The sequence below is a fragment of the Anopheles nili genome, chromosome 2 (genome assembly GCF_943737925.1).
Source record: "Anopheles nili chromosome 2, idAnoNiliSN_F5_01, whole genome shotgun sequence".
NCBI lineage: Eukaryota > Metazoa > Arthropoda > Insecta > Diptera > Culicidae > Anopheles > Anopheles nili.
The window spans coordinates 33033692-33054351 of record NC_071291.1 but is presented as its reverse complement, the minus strand read 5'-3'; the positions used below and the strand labels follow the sequence as shown (position 1 = coordinate 33054351).

The 20660-nt window shown below is 49.4% G+C and overlaps 2 protein-coding genes across 2 annotated transcripts; one reads left to right on the top strand and one right to left on the bottom strand.

The window, feature by feature from the left end:
- Positions 1-35: 35 nt before the first annotated feature.
- LOC128732209 (putative ATP-dependent RNA helicase DHX57) lies at positions 36-4132 on the bottom strand. The gene is made up of 3 exons (XM_053825380.1): positions 4006-4132; positions 1882-3941; positions 36-1804 (listed from the first exon to the last, which is right to left on the bottom strand). Exons 1-3 carry the CDS (start codon positions 4071-4073, stop codon positions 69-71), a joined length of 3864 nt encoding a protein of 1287 aa, XP_053681355.1. The 5' UTR covers positions 4074-4132; the 3' UTR covers positions 36-68.
- Positions 4133-13244: 9112 nt separating this feature from the next.
- Positions 13245-20435, top strand: LOC128730586 (open rectifier potassium channel protein 1). The gene is made up of 7 exons (XM_053823660.1): positions 13245-13386; positions 17004-17183; positions 17257-17378; positions 17508-17863; positions 17947-18094; positions 18399-18914; positions 19008-20435. The coding sequence occupies exons 1-7, from the start codon at positions 13245-13247 to the stop codon at positions 20172-20174; spliced, it is 2631 nt and encodes an 876-aa protein (XP_053679635.1). The 3' UTR covers positions 20175-20435.
- The last annotated feature ends 225 nt before the right edge of the window (positions 20436-20660 follow it).

Genomic DNA, 20660 nt, shown 5'->3' with positions numbered 1-20660 from the left:
TGGGATTACTGTGTACAAGGATTAAATGGGGGACTATACACTGGTTACACATTAAAACATTGCTAGCGCTACTCTTTGCTAATGAGGTGCACAATTGTATCGATGACCCGTTTTCCTTGTTCGTGGTTCATCAAATTCAACAGTGGATCGCTTATTTTTAGTTCCAACATTTTGGCCAACTCCAGCCGAAGGAACTTTACCATCTCGGCAATTTGGTGCGTTGCGGCCTGCAGCATAAGCCAACCGCTCTCCAACAATATCACAAAATCGCCTCCGTGCAGCTCAATCTGCAGATCACTTCCCGAGAAGAGCACCATCGGTAACAGTGGCACCATCGTCGATTCGCGGATGAAAATCCGAGATGTTTTTATCTTCTCCTGGTACACCAGAAAAGGCGATCCATAGTTACCCACGGTAGCGTTCACGGACGACGGATGCAGGCTGACGTAGCCGTCCTCTTGCGTTTTAAAGCGCAAATCGGAAGCCTGCGGCAGACGGGGCACTGCCCCTACGGCCCCCGTTACGAAACTCTTTTCCGGGGTGAGAATCTTCACCACGTTCGGGTAGAGAGCGGCGCATAGAATCGCCGCCAGCAGCCGGTTGTTCGTTCCGTTGACGTTGATTTGCGCCCCGGTAATTTTCAGCAAATCGTCCAACTGCTGCCTCTTGGCTCGGTTTCGTCCTGAAAGATCGATCGGCACAAAGCCGATCGAAACGAGCAGCTCGAGGAACTGATATTTCATTTCACCGATCGTGCTTAGCGTTTTCCCTGAGAGATAATTTTCCTCCGCGAAGCATTGCCCAGCGTATCGACTTTTCTGTGCCGCCTCGATCCACCGGCGGTAAGCATTGAGCATTGTCAGATGATCGCTGTTCGCTATCGCAAACTGCCTCTTGCGGTTGTCGGCCTCGTCACGTTTACTGAACGGCGATACGAACGGGCTCTTGTAGCTGAGAATTGCCGCGATCGTCAGCACACTGTCCAGGCACTGGAAGATCGCTCCGAACAGCATCAACTTGCCTATCCGCACGTCTACGGGCAGGGCAGCGAGATGATGACCGAGTGGGGTCAGCTGCTCGTCCAGATCGAATGCTCCCACGTTGATGAGCCGTTTTTTGGCCGCTTGAATGTTTTCCACGCTCGGCGGCTCGATGATGGCACCGAGCACCTCCTGCAGGCCGCGTTCCTGCAAAGTGGGCAACGTTTTTATACGCAGCAACAGCGGTTCGAGCGGTATACGGTGGATCTCCGGGACCGGCTGGCCAAGAATGTGGTGCGAAAACCGAGGCCGAGTGTACAAGTGAATGCAGACACCGGGCATCACTCGACCGGCACGACCTTTCCGTTGTAGAGCATTCGCCCGCGAAACCCACACCATTTCCAGCGACTCCATGTTTCGGTTGGAATCGAAGTGTTTTTCCTTCATCTGCCCACAGTCGATCACGAACACGCAGTCGTCGATGGTGACGGACGTTTCGGCAATGTTTGTACTGAGCACGATTTTTCGTTTTCCCTTGGGCGGCTTACGGAAGACCATCGCTTGTTCTTCGTTCGTCAGCATCGAGTGAAGCGGAATCAACACGAACCGTTCACCGCGTGGGCCGAAAAGCTTGCTCTCGGTGAGCGCTTCGTGTATGGATTGGATTTCTGCCAGGCCAGGCAGGAAGATTAATATCGAGCCCTCCTTCGGCCAGCTGTGCGAGTTATCGTCCACGATGTACGTCAGCACGTGTTCAATAAACTCGGGATTGATTCGTAGAGGATCCATAAGATACAACGCCTTGCACGTTTGTTTCGAGTAATCTACGGAGGAGTAGAAAAAAGCGTAAAACTACCTTTCATTGCCATGTCTACCAAAGTGCAGCCGCCGTTACACTTACCTGCATAACGAGCAAACATATCGGCCATTTTTAAGTTTTCATCTCGGATCGTTTTGGCTGGGGCTGCATTGGCAGCTTTCACGTCTGAATATTCTAGCTCTTGCATCAAAAGTTCGTGCTCTCCTTTGCGCAGTTTTCGACAAAATTGAGAATCAGGTTCCAGCACAAATCCACTCCGCTCGAGGATGTCCTCCAGGAACAATTGCTCCACTGGAAACGTTCGGCCCGGAATATCCAACACAGGTATGTCGCCAAAGTAGCTCGAGAAGAGGTTTGAGTTTAACGTTGCCGACATGAGGATCACTTTCAGGTCAGTTCGCTTCGACAGTAGCTCTTTCAGTATAAGCAGCAGAAAATCGGACTCTTCGCTTCGTTCGTGGACCTCGTCGACGATAATGTGCGTGACGGATGCCAGCGTTGGATCAGATTGTAACCGGCGAAGGAGAATTCCCGTGGTGCAAAAGGTTAGCCGAGTGGAGGACGAAACTTTGTTTTCCAGCCTAATCTGATACCCAACGGTGTTGCCTATTTTTTCATTACGTTCTTCGGCCACGCGTTCCGCAACACCTATAGCCGACAGCCGTCTCGGTTGTGTGCAAATGATCTCCACATGCCGAAGGGTATCCTTTGGCCCTAGCTTGGATGACTGTAACAGCCAATCGTCGAGCAGGAACTGAGGTACTTGCGTTGACTTTCCACATCCCGTCTCACCGCTAATGACGAGAATCTGATGTGATTCCATGAGTTCGATAATTTCGGTCATTTTCGTCCACGCTGGCAGATTTCGTCGGTTCTTGATCATATCCTTATACGCGGCATTCGTTTGCTTATCCATGAACTTTCGTACAATATTCCGGTCTTCTTTCATCACCTGTTCTGGGTTCATCCTGGGACCGTTCTGTCTACCGGTTGCCCCTCGTTGATGATGCGTCGGCAAACTTTCCACCATTGCGTCTTCTGCTGTATCTTGTTCCGGCTCGAAGAACAGCGATCTCCGACCGTCGGGAAACTGGTATCGATCTTGCTCGATGAACTGACCAATTTCGGTATCGTTCTGCAACAAATCCGCAACCGAATAGATGCAAGGCATGCCATCCTTCGTCAGGTCGACGCATTCTTGCAACAGACGGCGGTTCACTCGAAGGCACAGCTGTTCCGGAATGTCGGAACAAGTAGTTTTCAACAACAAAATAGGGCGTTCAAACGGATATCGGTTCCCAGGCGGGAATCGTATTTCCAAATAGAACCAGTTAGGATCCTCCTCGGCAGTTTTGTCACCTTTTCTAACGTTCTTCTTTTCGTCTTCTGCTGGTTCATCCAATTCGTGAGAATAAAAGCATCGATTGCCATACCGGCACTTTCCTTTCGCAAAGTTCCAACATTTTTCCTTCTTTGCTTTTTTCTTCTTGGCCAACTCGTCAAGCAAGCGCCGCTTGTCCTCTTCGGCCTGTTGCCGTTCGCGTTCCGCTTGCTTTTTCACTTCGGATGGGCTATGTCGGAGAAGGTGATCTATTTTAAATTTGAGCTGCCACACTCGGTTATGTTCCTTCTCCACGAACAGCTTATCGTAGATCGATTCTAGAGCCTCCCGTTCATCAGCTCGCAAGGTACTCAGCTCGTCTTCATTATATTCTTCTGTTGGCGGTTGCAGTTCTTTCGGCGGTGGAAAGTACTTCGAGAACAATAACGCTAGGGCACTATCGGTGTCACCGTTATGGTGGTCGAGCGCTTCTTCACAATGCGAGCGATGGAACCCATAGCTTTGTAGTTTCATAACGGCATACATGCGAAACTTATCCTCGTTACTATTTCCGGTGCGGGGAGCGTTTGAGTAATCGAATCCACCTTGTATGACCAAATTTCCTCGGTCTTGCCAGAAAGCTTTCTTCATACGACCACCTTTGTCTTCGTACTTCGAAATATCCCCCAACTGGAACGATTCTCCATGGATCGCCCGCAACGTATCCATAATAAGGATTTGCGATTCGTCCTTAAGCCGAAGTATTTGCAGTTCCGCCTTGACGGGCTGCTTAGTGGGCGGTGGTTCAAGAGGAGCATTGCTAAAATGAATTATTTGCAATTGAATTTCTCTCCAGCATGGCTCTAATATTGTCGTCTACTTACGTAGCTCTAGGATTAACGATAGTTCTCAAAAAACAATCTGCAATAAGTTGTTGACTTTCTCCGTCCATTTCTACGCAACGAGCACTAATGGAGTTCTAACAAAAAATGAACACGCGGCAGAAGACAAATGAAACTAACACGTGGTTATTGCACGAACGCATCCACACTAATTATTGACAATACCGGCAGTGATAAAGAGTGTGATATGATATATTTAATCGCAATTTTACGAAATATGTCGCAAGAAATAGTTCAACTCAAAACAAACGTGCACATACATCCTCACAGATATACATTTTGACACATTTTCGTTGACGTACCAGTTGTGACAAGTCAGCTGGCTTTTAAATCTTCCTGCCGTCAAATTAGAAGCAAGAAGTTCAAATTTTTAATGGAATATTTATCCTAATAATCTAATTAGAACATCAATTTTATGAAAAAATTAAAGAGCGATTTATGAAATGAAAATGTGAGCAATATTAATATTAACAACAAGCATACATGTACCGATCATTGAAAAGCATAGTATGAATTGATCGATTATTCAAATTTTTAATCGCCTATTGACTCATTATATTTCATATCAAGTTTGCAATCAGGATTTTTGATTATCGGACATCTTTGAATCAAGTTGTGTTACCCGAAATCCTAGCAAATTAGTAAATATTTTGAATAATAATTTATGTGCACAACCGAATCTTTTATAACGTACAATCACTCTAAATTCTCCCAGTAGAACTAAATCTATCAAAATTCGAAATTCCAAATCGAAATAAAAAAAAGTTTGTATTAAAAATTATCCGCAATGATACAGTTTTGAAAAAAAAAGCCACTACCAACTAAAACTATCGTGCATTTCCTGAGATCAGGTCAATCGAAATCCTGGGGTTTTTAAATTGGTCATCGAAATAATTGCAATTTTTATGCAATGCACCACAACAAGGATGCAGTACAACGTAATACTCAGTAAAACATTCTGCAAAAATTAAAAAGATTCTGCTCGACGCAACGAAATACACAACCTTAAATTTTGCGGAATGGCACTCGTTTATTGTAAATTTAAATAAAGGTTGATTTTCTTTTAACAATTGTTATCCGAAACGTGTGCAGATGCTTTACAGCAATGAAAAAAACACTACAGCTTGCGTTACTAGGTTGAAATGATAGCTCTAGAATGAAGGTTTGTCAAGGTTATGCGAAATATTGAATGTAAATCAAAACTATCTGTTTGCCCATTGTTCGCCCTGCTTGTCGGAACATTGACATTCAATAGCGCGTTTTGGAGGTTCACTGATCGAAAACCCATACACCGGATCGGTCGGTCATTTTCGTTTGTGGCCAGCCGCAATTGAGCTAATAACAATAGAACCATGTGCTGTCTGGGCCGGGTGAATGGTGCAAAAAAAACGCAACCCTGCTCTTGTTACTAGTCGCCGATTTTTATAGCACCACTCGAAGTACTTTGAAAAAAAAAATCACTCCAAATCAAGCACGCGCTGTTTGCTCGTTTGCTAATTTCATTCCACCAGCAAAGTTCTGCGCTCGAAACATCGTTTTACATTCAACGGTTACATGAAATTGTACTCCCCTCCGACAGGGGTTTCCAATGCAGAAGATTCAAGTATCGATACTCGATCCGTACCGGTACGGGGATCTCTAATGCTGTGCTGAAGCACCTAATGGGAAAGTTCTTATCATGCTTTAACAAGTCGGCACAGGTGAAACAGGAAACTATCGCCAACTATCGGGTGCCGCTGTAGCAGTTTCTTTGTTTGAATAATCGAAAGCATTTGCCAGGCACGGCCACGTGCCCATCAGTTGCAATTTCAGTGCGTGGCTCGGCCATTTTGTATAGCGCATCGAACCCCAACCACGTGCTCACGTGCGAGAGATGCGCAAACGTTTTAAGATTTGCATCCTTTGTCACGGCGTCACCATTCTCAGGGAATCAATCTCGACAATCTCGTCGATCGTTCTTTCAGCGTAATGTGCCTAATAATGCACAAAGCAATCCTCAAGGTACACATTCTTCCCGAACGAACGGGGAACCATCACGAAACAGGAAGGGTTTTGGGAATTTCAATGAACGAGCTACCCACAAAGGGCGCCCTAATCCTGCACCAACATGATCCAACGAGTGAGGTACCGCGTGTCATAGGTGATCGCCTTTGTTCTGCAGTTCCTGCAGCACTCTCTCACCACATCGAAACGCTCAGTCACGCGTATCGATGCGCCACAGTGACACATTTGTGCTTCAGCTCGTGATAGTGCTTGCCCGGTGCACGATAACCAGCAGCAAGGAGAGCTTCAACGGGTCGTCGAATTATCACACGGATCGTTGCACCGGTAATCAGTCGGGTCGTCATTGTACAGGCTCCGGGCCACCATCTGCGTGGTGGTGTTTCGCAGTGTCGCAGCATAATGCAAGTTGTAATGCGTCCCCGTTCCGCTCGGTCACACGATAAGGGCCTAAACCCCGCACAGGTCAAGTGCAGAGCCTATCGAAGGAGTTGTCATCGTCTGCGGTACGACGAAAGCGTGCTTCAGTATCGGTCATCTTCACTCAACGCATGCAACCGAACAGGGCCTTACAAGGGTCCGGTACAGTGTAGGGGCAGGAAAAATCGCGATCCATTTTTCTGCCCAACCTGCCAGGGGGTGGCGAGTTGTGCACGCACACCACCACACCACGGTGGTGTCGATGTGTGCACCACTCTCGATGGCTCGTTGTGGCTTTTCGCGCACGGATGTCTAGCCTCGCAGTGCGCTCCGCGTGTTCATTGACGTTTTTGGCCGGTTCGATCGCGTAGCTCGTACAACGGACGGTTTCCGCGAAGCAGTCGCACTGTTGATCACCTCCGGAGCCGGTCGCTTGTGGTTGGAAGTTCGCGTACGCTCTCGCGCAGAAATCGCAAGCATAGCCGATTTTTTTTGCCTCCTTCTGCGCGGTACGCGATTATGTCGAGTTTGTGGTTTGCCAGTTGACGAAGAGAGTGAACCGCTAAAAGTACGTATTTCTGCGCACCCACCCGTTGGGTTTTGAAAGGCTGGAAATCCTTGTACGGGAGGCTCGTTTAGTGCGTGATTCCGTGTTTCGGATGCTAACACTCTGATGTGGACGGTGCTAGTGCGTGCGAGTTGAACGAGTGCTTATCATCTCATGCAACATATGCCATGAGTGCGAGTCCGCCCGAAGCTGATCAGTGATAGTGACGCAATAGAAACGGAACAGGGCAGCGTGGTCAAACCGGGCGTTCTCCAATAGTTTTGTTTTAAGTGAATTTTGTTTTCTTTGATCATGCCTCCGCGTTCCGTGCAAGTAGCGTGCATCCATAGCGAACATTTCCCGTAGTTATCCTTGATCTCGATCGTGCTCGTTGCGTGGGATTATCGATCCAACGGTGACGAGAAATTTCATCCAATAGCGTGCACACTGAAGATGTTCACGGTTGAACGGTTCCAAAGCAGCGCCGCTCAAACAAGCGATCATTAAAACATCCAAACTTCGATCGAGCGTCTCCTTCCGAGTGGGTTTCCCCGTAAGGGACCGGGGCTCGCAAAACTTGTTCGCTGTGAATTTTTGGCTCATTTTTCTCAACAACAGCTGCTCGATCGTATGCTGATTTCGTTGATTGCGTCAAAGTGTGTGACGAAAGGCAAGCCTGTGGCCAGGGAATGTGAAGAAGTAGAATGTCACATCCGAGCGTTAATGGTTGGGCCCTTTGTGAGCCGATTTTTGATGCGAGATTCTGCTGACTGCTTGTGCCCTGAGTTGTTGAGGAGCTGGTTTAGAAATTAGCAACAAACATCACGAGATAATGGCCGGTTTCACGCACTTGTTCTATGCTGCAGCAATAATTATCTGCTATCATTTTCCTACTTTCTGTGTTTCGCGCCCCAGCGCATGTTCGCATGCAAATATGCTGGCATGTGTTCTAATCAACTCCAACGCACCATTCTACGGTTATCACGTTGCACTTGCAAACTGGATCACATACACGCGGTGTTGTTAGTGAAGAATGCTTAAATCGAGAACGTCGCGATAGACAAAATGATGGGGCTTCTCCACTGGGCTAATTAGCCGGTTTAGCTTAGTTCCCAGGCCCCATTTTTTGCTTCAGCGCTGAATTCCAATTTCACCGCCCGCTCTAACAAGCGACTTAAACGGCTAGTTATGCCAATCGTTCGCACCATTAAGATGCTGGCTCTAACGAACGGCATGCATCATTCGGTGGAAGGCCATTTCTATGGCTTCTAAAAAGCTGCGCAAACATACTTGCGCAAACAAGCCACAAAGCACGGCTACAAGCGGCGAGAACTAATCGATATCTTCGCGAATTGCCACCCCGGGGTTTGGTTGGGTGGTGGGCCAACCTCTAGCCGCATGGACTAGTTCCGATTAGCATGTTTAGCATTACCACCAACCAAGAGAGGAGGTTGCCTTATCTGCCCTTCCACCATTAACGACGAGATTATTCGGAACTGATCAGACGCGCCTGCCTAGAGGGGCCTGATCGCTGATGGAACTAGTAATTGATGGGCTCGTGTAATCTCGAAAACCGGGGCCCTTTTTCCACTCACGAGCCGTCTCATCGCATCATCACATCTTGCCTCACATCTCGCGCGCATGCAACCCACGTCATCTTTGCGATCAATGACTCGAGGAACTCCTCCGGCGATCGTTGCAGCTGTACGAGCTGCACTTGACGCACCACAAAGCGGCCTTCTCATGGACGACTTCGGTGGGTCTTGGCTAGTTCAGGTTTGGCTTTGTGATTGCCTTTTTTTCTACCCTTTTCTTCTTCTTCTTCTTCTGCTGCTCAGCTCAATGCTCCATTCTCTTACGCGCCACGGCTCGCGTGTGGCGCAAAACGAGAAACGAACCGCAATTTTGGATGCAACTGGTTGCTTCAACGACGCAGCTTCTCTCGGCGCTGCTTGGCGGGTTAAGAAAGTTCACGTTCAATGCCACGACGGGTTGCCCGCCGTTGAGTACGGACCATTTTCACCATTCTAGCCGGGTCGTGTTCGACCGTGTGCTGCAAGGCTTGCTACTTCGCATGCGTTGCTTAATATCTCAACTCCCACCCCAAAACGCTTGATCATCTGATCCGTGACCTTGTCCTACATAAGCCTACGGTGTACGGAAGCAGGCTTTAATCCACCGGACCGGAGTTGGAAAGAAAGCCACCAACTCAAACCGATTCTCAATGCCGGACGGACCACACGGTGGCTGGCCATCGATCCCGAACCGGAACGCGCGAATTGCCTCGGCCCGGTAAGCTGCCGGAGCTGGCCAAATATGTTGCGTGCCAGAAGCCTTGTGCACGGCTCGATTGTCCGTTCACGCTGCAAGAGACCTTTATTAGCGGCGAAAAGGCGTGCGCTCTACAAAGCAAAGTTCACGGATGAGTGGAGTTCGAGCCGGTGAAGCGGCAGTGGCTGGCCGTGCACAGGGTCACGGGGTTGAATTGTGGGTTAAATTTTGAGCCACTGGTTGCGTTGGTTACGTTGCATTGGAGGCTAAAATTACAGGCCCGATCCACATTTTCTGATGAATAAAGCTTCCTTCGAAAACCGTCTGTTTGGGATTGAGACAAAATTCCAGTAATTCCATCGGCCAATCTCGCTCGTTATCTATCACCGCTCGTCTTCGTTAATCTACACCAATTTCGCCATTCTAATTGACGAGCAATCCCAATAAAATCTGAACAAGCCGGTCCCACGGCCGGGGCTCATAAAATCAACCCTAGATCGCACGCAATTCGTCACTCCCGATAAGAACCGGGCCACACTGGACATTGGGCCACACGAAATGCATCGAATCTCTCCCGGTTAACGCCACAAGTAGATGGTGCCCGCGATAAGCCGTGCACAGCTACTTCATTCGCTGGCATCAACACAGCCCCGTTGAATGTCAATCAATCCAACCGGGAGCAACAATCGTTGCAATAAGGGCGCAATAAAACGTTCGCTTACCTTGGCGTGGAAAGCCAAACTTCCCGTGCGACGGCTGAAACAGTCGTCGGCAAATGGAGGCGGTCAATGGGCAGATTACGACCCCACGGTATTCAGGACAACGCCGTTGAACGTGGTTGAAGGGCTCGAGCTCACGTTGCCGTGTGCTGGGCGTAGGGATTAGACGGTTAGCCGCCAATAAAACCCTGACCAAGCCGAACGCGATGACCAAGATCTTCCCGCGTCGGGACAGTGTTTCCGCAATAATTTTCTTAGCCATGTTCGCAGGAAAATGCCCATTCACGGACCCACGTACCCGCACATCCGCAATCGGCACATATTCATTAAATAATAAATTAATCCAACCCGATCGAGTGGCGATTTCCGTTCTGGTTGCTGTTGTGGAACAAGCACAAAATTATAGTTTACAAATGCTGCGGCGGCTCGTACGCCGGGCAGCCAGCAAAGCTAGCTGCGGTGCGAGCGTTTTCATTTTCTTAAGCAAAAACAAAAAGCCCCATGAAGCTTCTTCTTGTGGATCCCGCCAACAGCATATGCCTACCGCGGAATCCGCATTTCGGGCTTAAAATGATAGCAATTAGATTGGGGTTTTACGAAGTAATTTATGGCAGGCTTCTTTCGCGTCGTCGTCGTGTTGGTTTCGCGCACGACACTTCCGGTCGGTGCGGGTTTCAACGGTCTTTGTCAGCGCGCATGAATTATTCCACCCGATGGCAGGCAGCTCGCTCGAATGGTCCGAGGCTTGTGGGCCGAATTGTAGCCCAATTAAAAAGATGCGAGCTGCAGTACCCGCGGCAGCTATAAAACACGTTAATGATGGACGATCGTGGGGATCTTCCTGCGCGGAAAGTACTGGGGTCGGATGATCTTAGACCTTCAGGTGACTCCTCTTCGCTTAGCATGGGTATTGTTACTCACCGTGTACGCGGCGCCGTGTAGACATTAAGGATGGCGCAAAAAAAAACCAACAAATCAAGTCCTCGTTTTTAACCGAACTCAACCACGCTCCACGTGCGAATTTCTCTGCTAATTGCAAGCGCTCAAGATCTCGCTCTGGTCGGGAAGACATAAAAGATAGCCAACCGTCTAGCGTCTAGGCGGTTGCCTTTCGTGGATATCGCCCGTGAAGATGCCGATGAAGTGATGAAGAAGGGGAAAAAAAATGCATCCCTCCGTCCGCCACCAAACCCGGCCACCGCAACCCCCGACGGCAAAGGATCGGGTTTCTATTTTGCATAGAAATCGAGCATAAATTATCAACGTTTGATCATCCCGCGGGCGGATCTGCTACTTGCCGGGACCATGATGCCGGAGGTGGGCATCTTTTCCCTCCGACCTCGCGGGGCGCTGTCCTTTTCCGTTTGCTTCGAATGTAAATTAAAAAATTCGTCAACCCGCTCACCGCCAACCAAACATGGGGTGTGAGTCCGCACGCGGCCCAATTTTGCCAGGGAGCCGGCAGCTCTTTTAGGTTGAACTTGCAAATCTGTGCCGCCACGAGGCGCGAGCGATCGGCTTTATGGTGGTTTGTAGGCGTTAAATTTTACCACGGCACGCTCACGTACGGCACACCGGGTCGCGTTAACGTGGTTTCGAATAAATGCGATCACACGCCACACAGTGGAGCGCAGTTTGCGGAACCGTTTGGCGATTAAAAATGCACGCTCTTGTGCGGGCAAGACAAGAAGAGAAATAAAATAGGCAGCGAAAGGTTTAGGCTGTCGAACATTTCCCGCAGTTAAACGGGTACGAGCGGGCTCTCGCCACGGTTCGCGACGACACGTGCTGCTTTGGTTGGCGAGGCTCGAGGGCAGATAATGGTGAAATGTCTCCGCGAACGCGCAAGGGAATCGGATACGTTCTCTCGGTGACGGCATCAAATTGTCCTCCACAATGGGGGGTGTTTTTTTTTTGTAACTTTTTCGGAGGAAATAGATCATTTTCTAAATGCACGCCGTGTCTTATCTCTCCAAGATGCAATGTGCAATGGGTTGTGGGAATAATGGTTTTCGGATGCAAGTGGTTTGAAATTGTTACGATCATACAGCATTTACATACAATCGCGCGCGCTCAAGCATCGTTCTAATCGATCATGCGCCCGGTGTGTGGGGCGCTTTTCTCGTTCGCTTTTCGCAGCTCGCAAAACATTCCAGAACACCCCGAAGCTGAGGAACCCTCGGTCACGGTGGTGCACGCCAACCGTGGAAGATGTACTATGGCACATTCTGACAATAAGATCAACTCCGTTCCCGTCCCACTGTACGTGCGCGTACTGCTGCTGCTGCTGTTGCGATTGGATCTACCGGAAAGGGTCGGTCATTCTGTGCGAGGCGTCGCCTGACGGTGGGCCGCTCGAGGCTGAGAAGAACAGTGAAAAGGTTTACCATAGCGCTGGGTGTGCAGTGAAGTGATTGCTAGCGAAAAACCTGACGGTGCGATCGCGGCTCCGATCGTTGATCGAAACACGCACCGAATAAGTGATATTCCGCGAAGTGATAATCGATTGCATAAAAGCCAACCACCCCCCATTTGCGATCGTTCGGAAAATCTCCACCACAGGCACCTGACTCGAGGCAGGCTATCTGATCGGACGGTGCGATCGTGCGTAGATCTAGATCCCTTCCCGGGCTGGAAAAAGCTCAACGGACAACGGCCAACGGACGTCGAGGAGGCTGCTCTGTGACACACACCTGCAGCAGATCGCGTAGGTTGCGTGCCGTGCGATCCCGATCGCTGGCCGAGGATCGCGATCTCGTTCATTCATGAGCACACGCAGGACGGGACGATAAAACGGCAGATCTCAGCGTGGTGTGGCGGGCCAGGCACAGGAAAGCGGGCGAATAAAAACCAGTACGCGAATGCGAATGAATGCACGAACGACGCAGGAGGCTGGAATTCTAGTCCCGCGTGGCGGTTGAACCCGCACGGTAGACCTCCGCAAGCTTTATTCCAGCACCGGCACAGGTGAAGTGATGTGTGGTTGGTGTGCTGCTGTTTTAATGCTAGCGTTTTGGGCCCTTCGTGCAGCAGCTTTTTTCTCTTCCGCCGTTCGTGAGGACTTGATCTGCGGTGCGGTGTGCGGTTTTCAGTGTTGAGTTGGTGGATTGACCATTTTCGGGTTGATCGCGTGAAAGTGCGTAAAGTGAAAACAAAACCCCCCGGTGTAAGGGTTCGGTTATCGTGCCGTGTGGGGTTTTCTTTTTGTGCGTGACCCCAATCGAAACCACGCTTGCGTCAACTAGACGAACAGATGCCCAACCATGACGCCCAAGGAGTGGTTTGCTTTGCTCGTGTTCTACGCGGCGTACCTGTTCATGGGCGCCAGCGTGTTCTATCACGTCGAGAACGACCTGGAGACGGTGCGACGAGCTGACGAGTTGGCGGAACGGATCGAAATCAATGGTAAGTTCACCACTCAGTGCACCATTCACGTAAAGGACCGTAAACTGACTTCTCACAGTCATAAAATATCGCTCACAACGGTCAGCATTGTTGTGCATGATGTTGAAATTGTGTAAAAAAAACCCACGCCTCTGGGTTTCTAAATTCGTTGTTATTTTGAGGTATACCTTTCATAAGCTTGCCTTAGTATTGTTGAATTTCGGCTGTGCATCATGAACTTTTCAATTACTTTTAAAGAACAGTTCATGTCCTTTGGAAAATGCATCAACATAGGCTTCCCAACGTCCTATAGTGGCGATAAATAATAGCCCGCGTTATCCATCAATACTGCTGATATTATTACATCCGTAACCCTTGAGCTCCCCCAATTGCTCTTGCACAATGCGCTGATCACAGAATCGTGAAAATGTCATTTCCTGCACCGTTTCCTGACGCGCCTAAGAAAGGACTCACGATTCGATGGAGCGATAGGGCGGCAATCGTGAAGCTAACCGCCCCTTGGACACAGAGCAACTCTAGATGGATTGGCTCATCTCGCACGTCTAGCGAACCCGAGCGTTACCCTAGCCTGCGATTGTATCGCGATGGCCATGCAAATTCAATAACACCACCGCACCAGCGGCACCAGAAGCCGGACCTATTCATCACCATTTGGCTACAGAACTACGGAGGCCAATTTCCTGTTTCTCATAAATCATCAAATTGCCTGCTCGCGACACGATCATCTCGATTGCCTCGGCCGATGCCGATCGCTTATTCGAGTACGTTCTCTAAATTCTAATCAGCCTTCAACCTTTCTGACCGATCAATAAACGGTCCGCCGAATGGAGTCGATCCCTGCTGACGGAACTTAATGCAAGCCAAGTTGCAGAGGCTCGATTTCCTCGTGCCCTTTTTTCGATGCCACGCTCCAGCACGCTCGGGAGAACTGGCGAACTACATATGCTTAGCGTTGCAAATTATCAGGTTGCCGGTCCTCGGGTGGGTATTTTTTTTCTCTCCTTTCCCTTGTTGTTTTCCTCCCCACACACCAGCGCAGCTGTTCTTATCAGCCGGCTAGCAAATGGACGGGTAAGGGTCAGCTTTACATGCACGTGTTTGGCCTGACGCAGTGTCGGAGGCGATGGACATACTTGAAATTGAAGCGTTCCACTTGATGGTACGGTTTTTGTCCCGCATCGTTCTCCCGGCGTGAGCTTGCGGCTTGCTGTGTTACAGTTCGTGGTGTTAGAACTATTACAATAATGGGTAGATCGTGTTTTTCTCTCGATTGTTTATTCGGTTCTTATTGGCTTTTCGTTGGGGAGAACAAGCTCGGCTGACGGTAGAAAATGCACTTGTGTCGCACAATTGTTTCATGTGGCGACTGATATTATTTGCATTCGATTTCGCACGTATGCACGTTTAGAAATTTGTGTTCAATAATAAATGATCATTGAATAAATGTAGCAAATTGCCTACTTTGTGGCTTTGCATTGTTTCGAATGGTTGATGTGGGATTCCGAACTAGTTCGGGTTGATACGTGGTGTAATAAATTTTTATCAAAAAAGATAATGATTTTTTTTATGTTGTTGGTCTTGCGAATATTTTGAAAATGGTTTTTCGTCCGTTGGCAATGTTATCGAAAACTGAAAGGTGTTTTAAGACATTTTTTATTCAATACAGCAATATGATTTAACAGTTTTTTATATTAGTCTCAGATTTATTGACGTGGAAGCATAATTCAAGCTTATAGTTTACAGATTTGTAGTATTATTCAGGTCTTTATTCAATTTTTTTGCAGAACGAACAGTAAGTTCCTTTCCCTACTGTTCGGTTCGGAAAAGTGATGGTTAAAACTGAAGACAAAAAATAAAAATATGTTCTTATGTTTTGTTCCTTTAAATTCATGTTCAATTCAATTCAATTCTGTAAGCAACAAAGTTACACGAAGTGGCATTGAAACCTTAACTAGATCAACACTATCTTGCCACAGAATCGTTTCCATCACGATCCGCGTTGACACAAATGAGGCGATTTCAATTAAACAAATCACCACAAACCACGCGCACCTCGATCACTTCAAGCTTACCCACGTCGGTGTCAAGTGCACCGATCCGACCTAGCCAGCCAATCAAGTTCACCATTAACAGATGTACTCGAATGCTCAATTTGAATATTACAAAGCCTGTGCCTGTTGCTACCGTTACGACGCGTGGCAATCTTGCTACATTTTTCTTTATTATTGTGCTCGTGATGCATTATTAAGGGAAGCACGATCGCGGCAACGGGTTTGGTGGAGGTGCCAATGGAGCGCACGTACACGTCAGGGAAGGGAGACTTCAACGCAGTAGTGACGGGTAGCGTACCGCAGGCATTTAATTAATGACTTGTTTGGCGCGTGTCCAGAGCTAATCTCCATGGCTGCATTCTGCGATCGATTTGAGCCAATAAATCAATCCCACGGAATGCAACTTATGACAACGTTAAATTTGCAACGAGCGGTTGCTGTTGAATGTGGCTTTTTTAAACCCTACAATGCAAGCCACTGTAACTCCAACTGGAATCGTTCTTGTAGTGTGCAAAAGGAGCTGTTTTCGATTCACCAGAACTGTTTCTAACCAGATTCATCCGATGGCCGATAAAATGGTTGCGACCGATAATTGCGTCAAATATAGGAAGACCAATTTGCACGGCTCGGTGAATCTTCACGCTAGTCTCGTCAGGATGGCACCTTCGAGCGAACGTACGACAATGTGCCGTTCGGAGGCCGATGTATCTATCCCTTCAATTCTTCCTGGGTGTCCGAGGCTCGTGTAAACAGACCATGAACACACGTGAAGAGGTAGGTCTTTATGTGCTACAATTAACACCTGCTTACGTGCCAATCGGCAGCCCATTATCCGGAGAGTTAGGTTAATACGGATGTAGATCGTTGTCACGATCATTGCACGTTGCGGTCGGATTCAAATTCTATTAGCACCGAGCACGCACGTTAATCTCGCCAATGTGCCAAGGAAAACTTGGGGGTTGATAAGAAGCTTCAGTCCTAGGGTAGGCAAATAATGCAAAGCGAGTGGTGAAATTGGCAACCGTTCACGATTGGTAAACGAACGATCACAAAAAGCTCTAAAATGAAGCGCATTTTATTTTTGCGTGAGCTGAAGACATTTTGCGCCAAGCATCAAGACACAATCGATTTGCCATTCGTTGGCAACGTTGGCACTTGCCAAGAAAGCTGTGTTAATTTTTGCAGGATAATAGTTACGATCGTGAAATGGTTTTTGCTCCAACCCTCTGTCCATTTCCTATCTCAAATAGGTCAGACCGTCAAATGACATCACTCAGTGGCGCGTGGTTGGAGTTGCATTTCCTTCCTCTTGCTTTTTTTGTCGTTTTTTTGCTGTTTACTCTAGAGATCACGCTGAAGACCGATTTCACACAACACCAGTCGCCAAATGTCGCACAATTTCTTACGGATTTTTCTAGCGCACGTCATGGCCAGTTCTCCGGCTCGAAGTGCATACGCTCATTAGGGGTGAAAAATATGACGGCCATTTGTCGAAACCGCAGTGAGATTGGATTCAAGTACGCGATATACCTCAAATTGTGGGTTTTGTGCTTGCTATCCTTTCAGAAATGCTCGTAAAATACCTGTCACCTGAAGACGCGGCGTTACAGCGTAAACTTATCGGTCGCCTGGATGACTACTGTGGCAGCCGGGTGACGAACTACACCGAGGACGAGTACGTGCCACCGTACGTCTGGGATTTCTACCATTCGTTCTACTTCGCGTTCATCGTCTGCTCTACCGTGGGTAAGTAGCAGCTAGCAACCGGGATCTGTCTCTGCTGGAACTTCAACACTTTACGGGGGGTTTTCTGTTGCAGGGTACGGTAACATCTCGCCGCACAACACCTTCGGACGAATATTCATGATCTTCTACGCGCTGATCGGTCTTCCCGTGAATGGATTCTTCTTCGCATACGTCGGCGAGTTTTGGGCACGCGGGGTAAGCTTGGGGATCGTTTGCGTCGTTTAGCATAAACGGACAAACATGTCGCCTCTGCGGACGAACATCGAAAGCGTGGCTCGATATTCACTGACAAACAACAACATCTACCTTTCTACGTCCCCACAGTTTGTAAGGTTGTACCGGCGGTACAAGGCCTATAAATTATCCGCCAACGCCGGATACGCCCCGCGTAGGATCAGCTTCATTGGCCAGATCATACTGTACCTCATTCCCGGTGTGATCGTGTTCATTTTCGCGCCGGCTTGCGTCTTCACGTACTTCGAGAAGTGGCCGTACGACGTTTCGGTGTACTACGCGTTCGTTACCCTCACGACGATCGGATTCGGTGACTATGCGTCAACCTTCCAGGCGTCACAGGAACACGAGTTTGGGTCGCTGTTCACGGTCTACAAGATCTTCGTCATATTCTGGTTCTTCGCCGGAATTGGCTACATTTTCATGATACTAGGATTCATCGCCAAGTGCGTACGATCGCGCCAAGTGGCTTTTTGGGGTCGTGATCAACGTTACTGATGCGCTGTTGCGCTTCTCTCGCTCGTTGCAGAGGTATTTCGCACAAGAAGATCCAGGAGCTGGAGAAGCTCGTCGCTTCGAACCTGAAGGAAACGCAGCATCGCGTGTGGAATGGTGTTACCAAAGATATTAGTTACCTGCGCAAGATCCTGAACGAGGTGTATATGCTTAAATTTAAGGTAAGTACCGAACCGAGGGTTGTTTTGGTCGGGCTTTTCGTTCCCTTGTTGTCTGTTGTTGCCGTTTGTGGCGCAAGCGTGTGCATGTTTGGTTTGCGCACTTTAACTTCGCATCCCGCTGGTAATAAGCGAAATAACTCAGACAAACATTTTCTCCCAACGCACCTCCCTGGCCCGGGTGGCCCGCAAATCTCACGGTAAGGGGCCATTTGTCATCGTCACTGGCCACCAATTGGCTCGCTTTTGACATTGCAACTCATTAGTGTTTCGTTTTGCGCTTCGCTCGTCTCGCGATCACTTGCAGCCAGTCTATGATGAACCGGCGGATCGGCTGCTGAGCCTCTCGAAGAGCAGATCGAGCTCGTGCCCCGAGCTGTCGATGTACAGACCGCCACAGTCGCCAACAACTCATCGTAAACGGGCCAACTCCGAGAGTGCTCTGGCGCTGGTAGGACCGAAATCGCTCGACTCCAGCTCGCTGTTATTGCGCCGACTATCCGATACGGATCTGCATCGCATCAACCGAGAGAAAACGTTCGGTGTGCAGGCTCTTGTGCAACCAGCTGAACTGCTGGCACGCGTCGTGACGGCCTTGGGAAATATCACCGCGAACCAGGATCCTGATAACCAGAGCTATCTCGAGCGTGCGTCCTTGACGGCTGGTGTGAACTGCTTCTCGGATTCGCAAATTCTTGCCAGTGAACGTACCTGGTCCGGCTGGTCGATGAGTGGTTCGGACAAGAGCTCTTATTTGACGGCGCCTCCGATGAGGCCTCGAGCTGCTTCCGACATCGGCTTTCCACCGCACGTGGCATCGCAGGTAGGCAAGCCTTCCCCACGGAATCGAAGGATCTTTCTCCACACGATCAGGATCCTTTTTTACCGTTATCTCTTTCTTTCTCTCGTTCCGCAGGATGCTAACGAGTGGACGTGGAGTGGCGGAGATGACAACCAGATCCAGGAGATCCTCCAGATTCGCCAGAAGGTGAAGCAGAAGGACAACCTGTTGCGAGCGGCCCTCTCAAACAACGCCACCTTCGACTCCAGCCTGACAATCAACGTGCCACCGACGGGCCAGGAGACCAAGGTGTCGGCTGTGAACCGAGGAATGCTGCAGCGCTTGAATCCCTTCCGTAAGCGCTCGAGTAAGGCACCTCTACCGGACGTCGAATCGGGAGCTCCTGCGCTCGAGTCCTACCTGGGAGCCACGGCCAAGGGCCGCAATTCGATGTTCAACCTGCCGGCTTCGTCCTATCTGACGGCGACCGCCCGTGGTCGGGGCAGCATCCTGTCGATGCCACCGCAGGACGAACAACTGCTCGAAACCACAACGCTAGGCGATCTGCTGAGGGCGCTCGAGCTCATGCACACGCAGACGGTGTCCTCTGGACGTTCGGAACATCGTGCAAGCTTCTCACCAGCTGACGGATCCGGTTCCGATCGAAGACGTAACAGCAATGTGCCTTCGTTGTTGACGTTGTTCACGCCACCGATTGAGCCAGGATCCCGACGAGGCTCCATGAAGCCCCCGTTAGGGCGTACAGGCAGTGCGGACTCTGCACCCATCATCCGGCGGCCATCATTCCGCCCGACAAACCCACCGTCCTATACGGCCACCGTTTCCGGCTCACCAGCTGGCAGTGCTGGTGGTAGTCCGACGCTTGGTATCATCGCTCCTTCACCGAAACCCATCCGAAGGCGTTTTAGCGTGCGTCCCTCGAATCTAGCCTATCCGCCGGGCCACTGTCCGCGTCCTGGAGTGGCCGAACCCGCAGGTACACCCACACTCAACTCATCTTCCCAGTCGCTACACAACCTTCCGACGACAACACTGCAACGGAGGCTGTCGGCACGGCCAAGCCCACTGGCCACGAGCCAGGCATCGCACCATGGCTTGACCGTTCCTTCGGTAGGACCAGGTTCAGGTGCCGCTCCTGGACAGCAAGGACAGTATCGCTGGCGGCCGAGCCTGGCACGGTCGGATTCGGACCAATCGGCGACACCCGGCGTAACTCCGGCAGCAAATGGGACGCGCAACCGACACAGCAGTATGTCGAACTTGTTCGATCAGAAGCGCTAGGATCAGAAGCTGCAGAACCAGTGCGAGGCAGCTGCCATGTGAAATGTATTATTATTGCGTAGAGATATGAGAGCTATTTATGAAAACCATTCGATGCCATTCAAAACCAGTCATTATGATAGAACGCAGATGCGGCGATTGTTGCGTAGCTTTTAGATACTGTACGAACGAACCAGTGGGCCCGCACTGGGGATGGAATGTGATTGTGCACCGTGCCAGTTTTGCGCACCGTTGCGAAACGAGAATAGCTGAACAAATATACACGCTACGATAGTAAGATAGAACCTTTAAGTCTCGTATTTTACCGAGTTTCGGTTGCGATCGGTGCCGATGGCGACCATGCAGTTCACAACCGGAATCGCAGCCGTTTATGCAGCCTAATTGAACGGTTCGGTTTCCGGCTCGATTGGCATTCATCCAACCATCATGCAGGTGTTGAATGCAAGCGGCAATTGGCACCGGTGGTCTTGTCCGTACGAGTTGAAA

What these genes read in the sequence shown, in the direction of transcription:
- LOC128730586 (XM_053823660.1), top strand. Translation starts at nt 13,245, where the DNA reads ATGACGCCCAAGGAGTGGTTTGCTTTGCTCGTGTTCTACGCGGCGTAC. An exon ending in TGTATATGCTTAAATTTAAG is followed by an intron (nt 18,095 to 18,398) that starts GTAAGTACCGAA and finishes GATCACTTGCAG; the next exon opens with CCAGTCTATGATGAACCGGC. An exon ending in CACCGCACGTGGCATCGCAG is followed by an intron (nt 18,915 to 19,007) that starts GTAGGCAAGCCT and finishes CTCGTTCCGCAG; the next exon opens with GATGCTAACGAGTGGACGTG.
- LOC128732209 (XM_053825380.1), bottom strand. Translation starts at nt 4,073, where the DNA reads ATGGACGGAGAAAGTCAACAACTTATTGCAGATTGTTTTTTGAGAACT. An exon ending in ATCGTTAATCCTAGAGCTAC is followed by an intron (nt 3,942 to 4,005) that starts GTAAGTAGACGA and finishes AATTCATTTTAG; the next exon opens with CAATGCTCCTCTTGAACCAC. An exon ending in TATGTTTGCTCGTTATGCAG is followed by an intron (nt 1,805 to 1,881) that starts GTAAGTGTAACG and finishes ACTCCTCCGTAG; the next exon opens with ATTACTCGAAACAAACGTGC.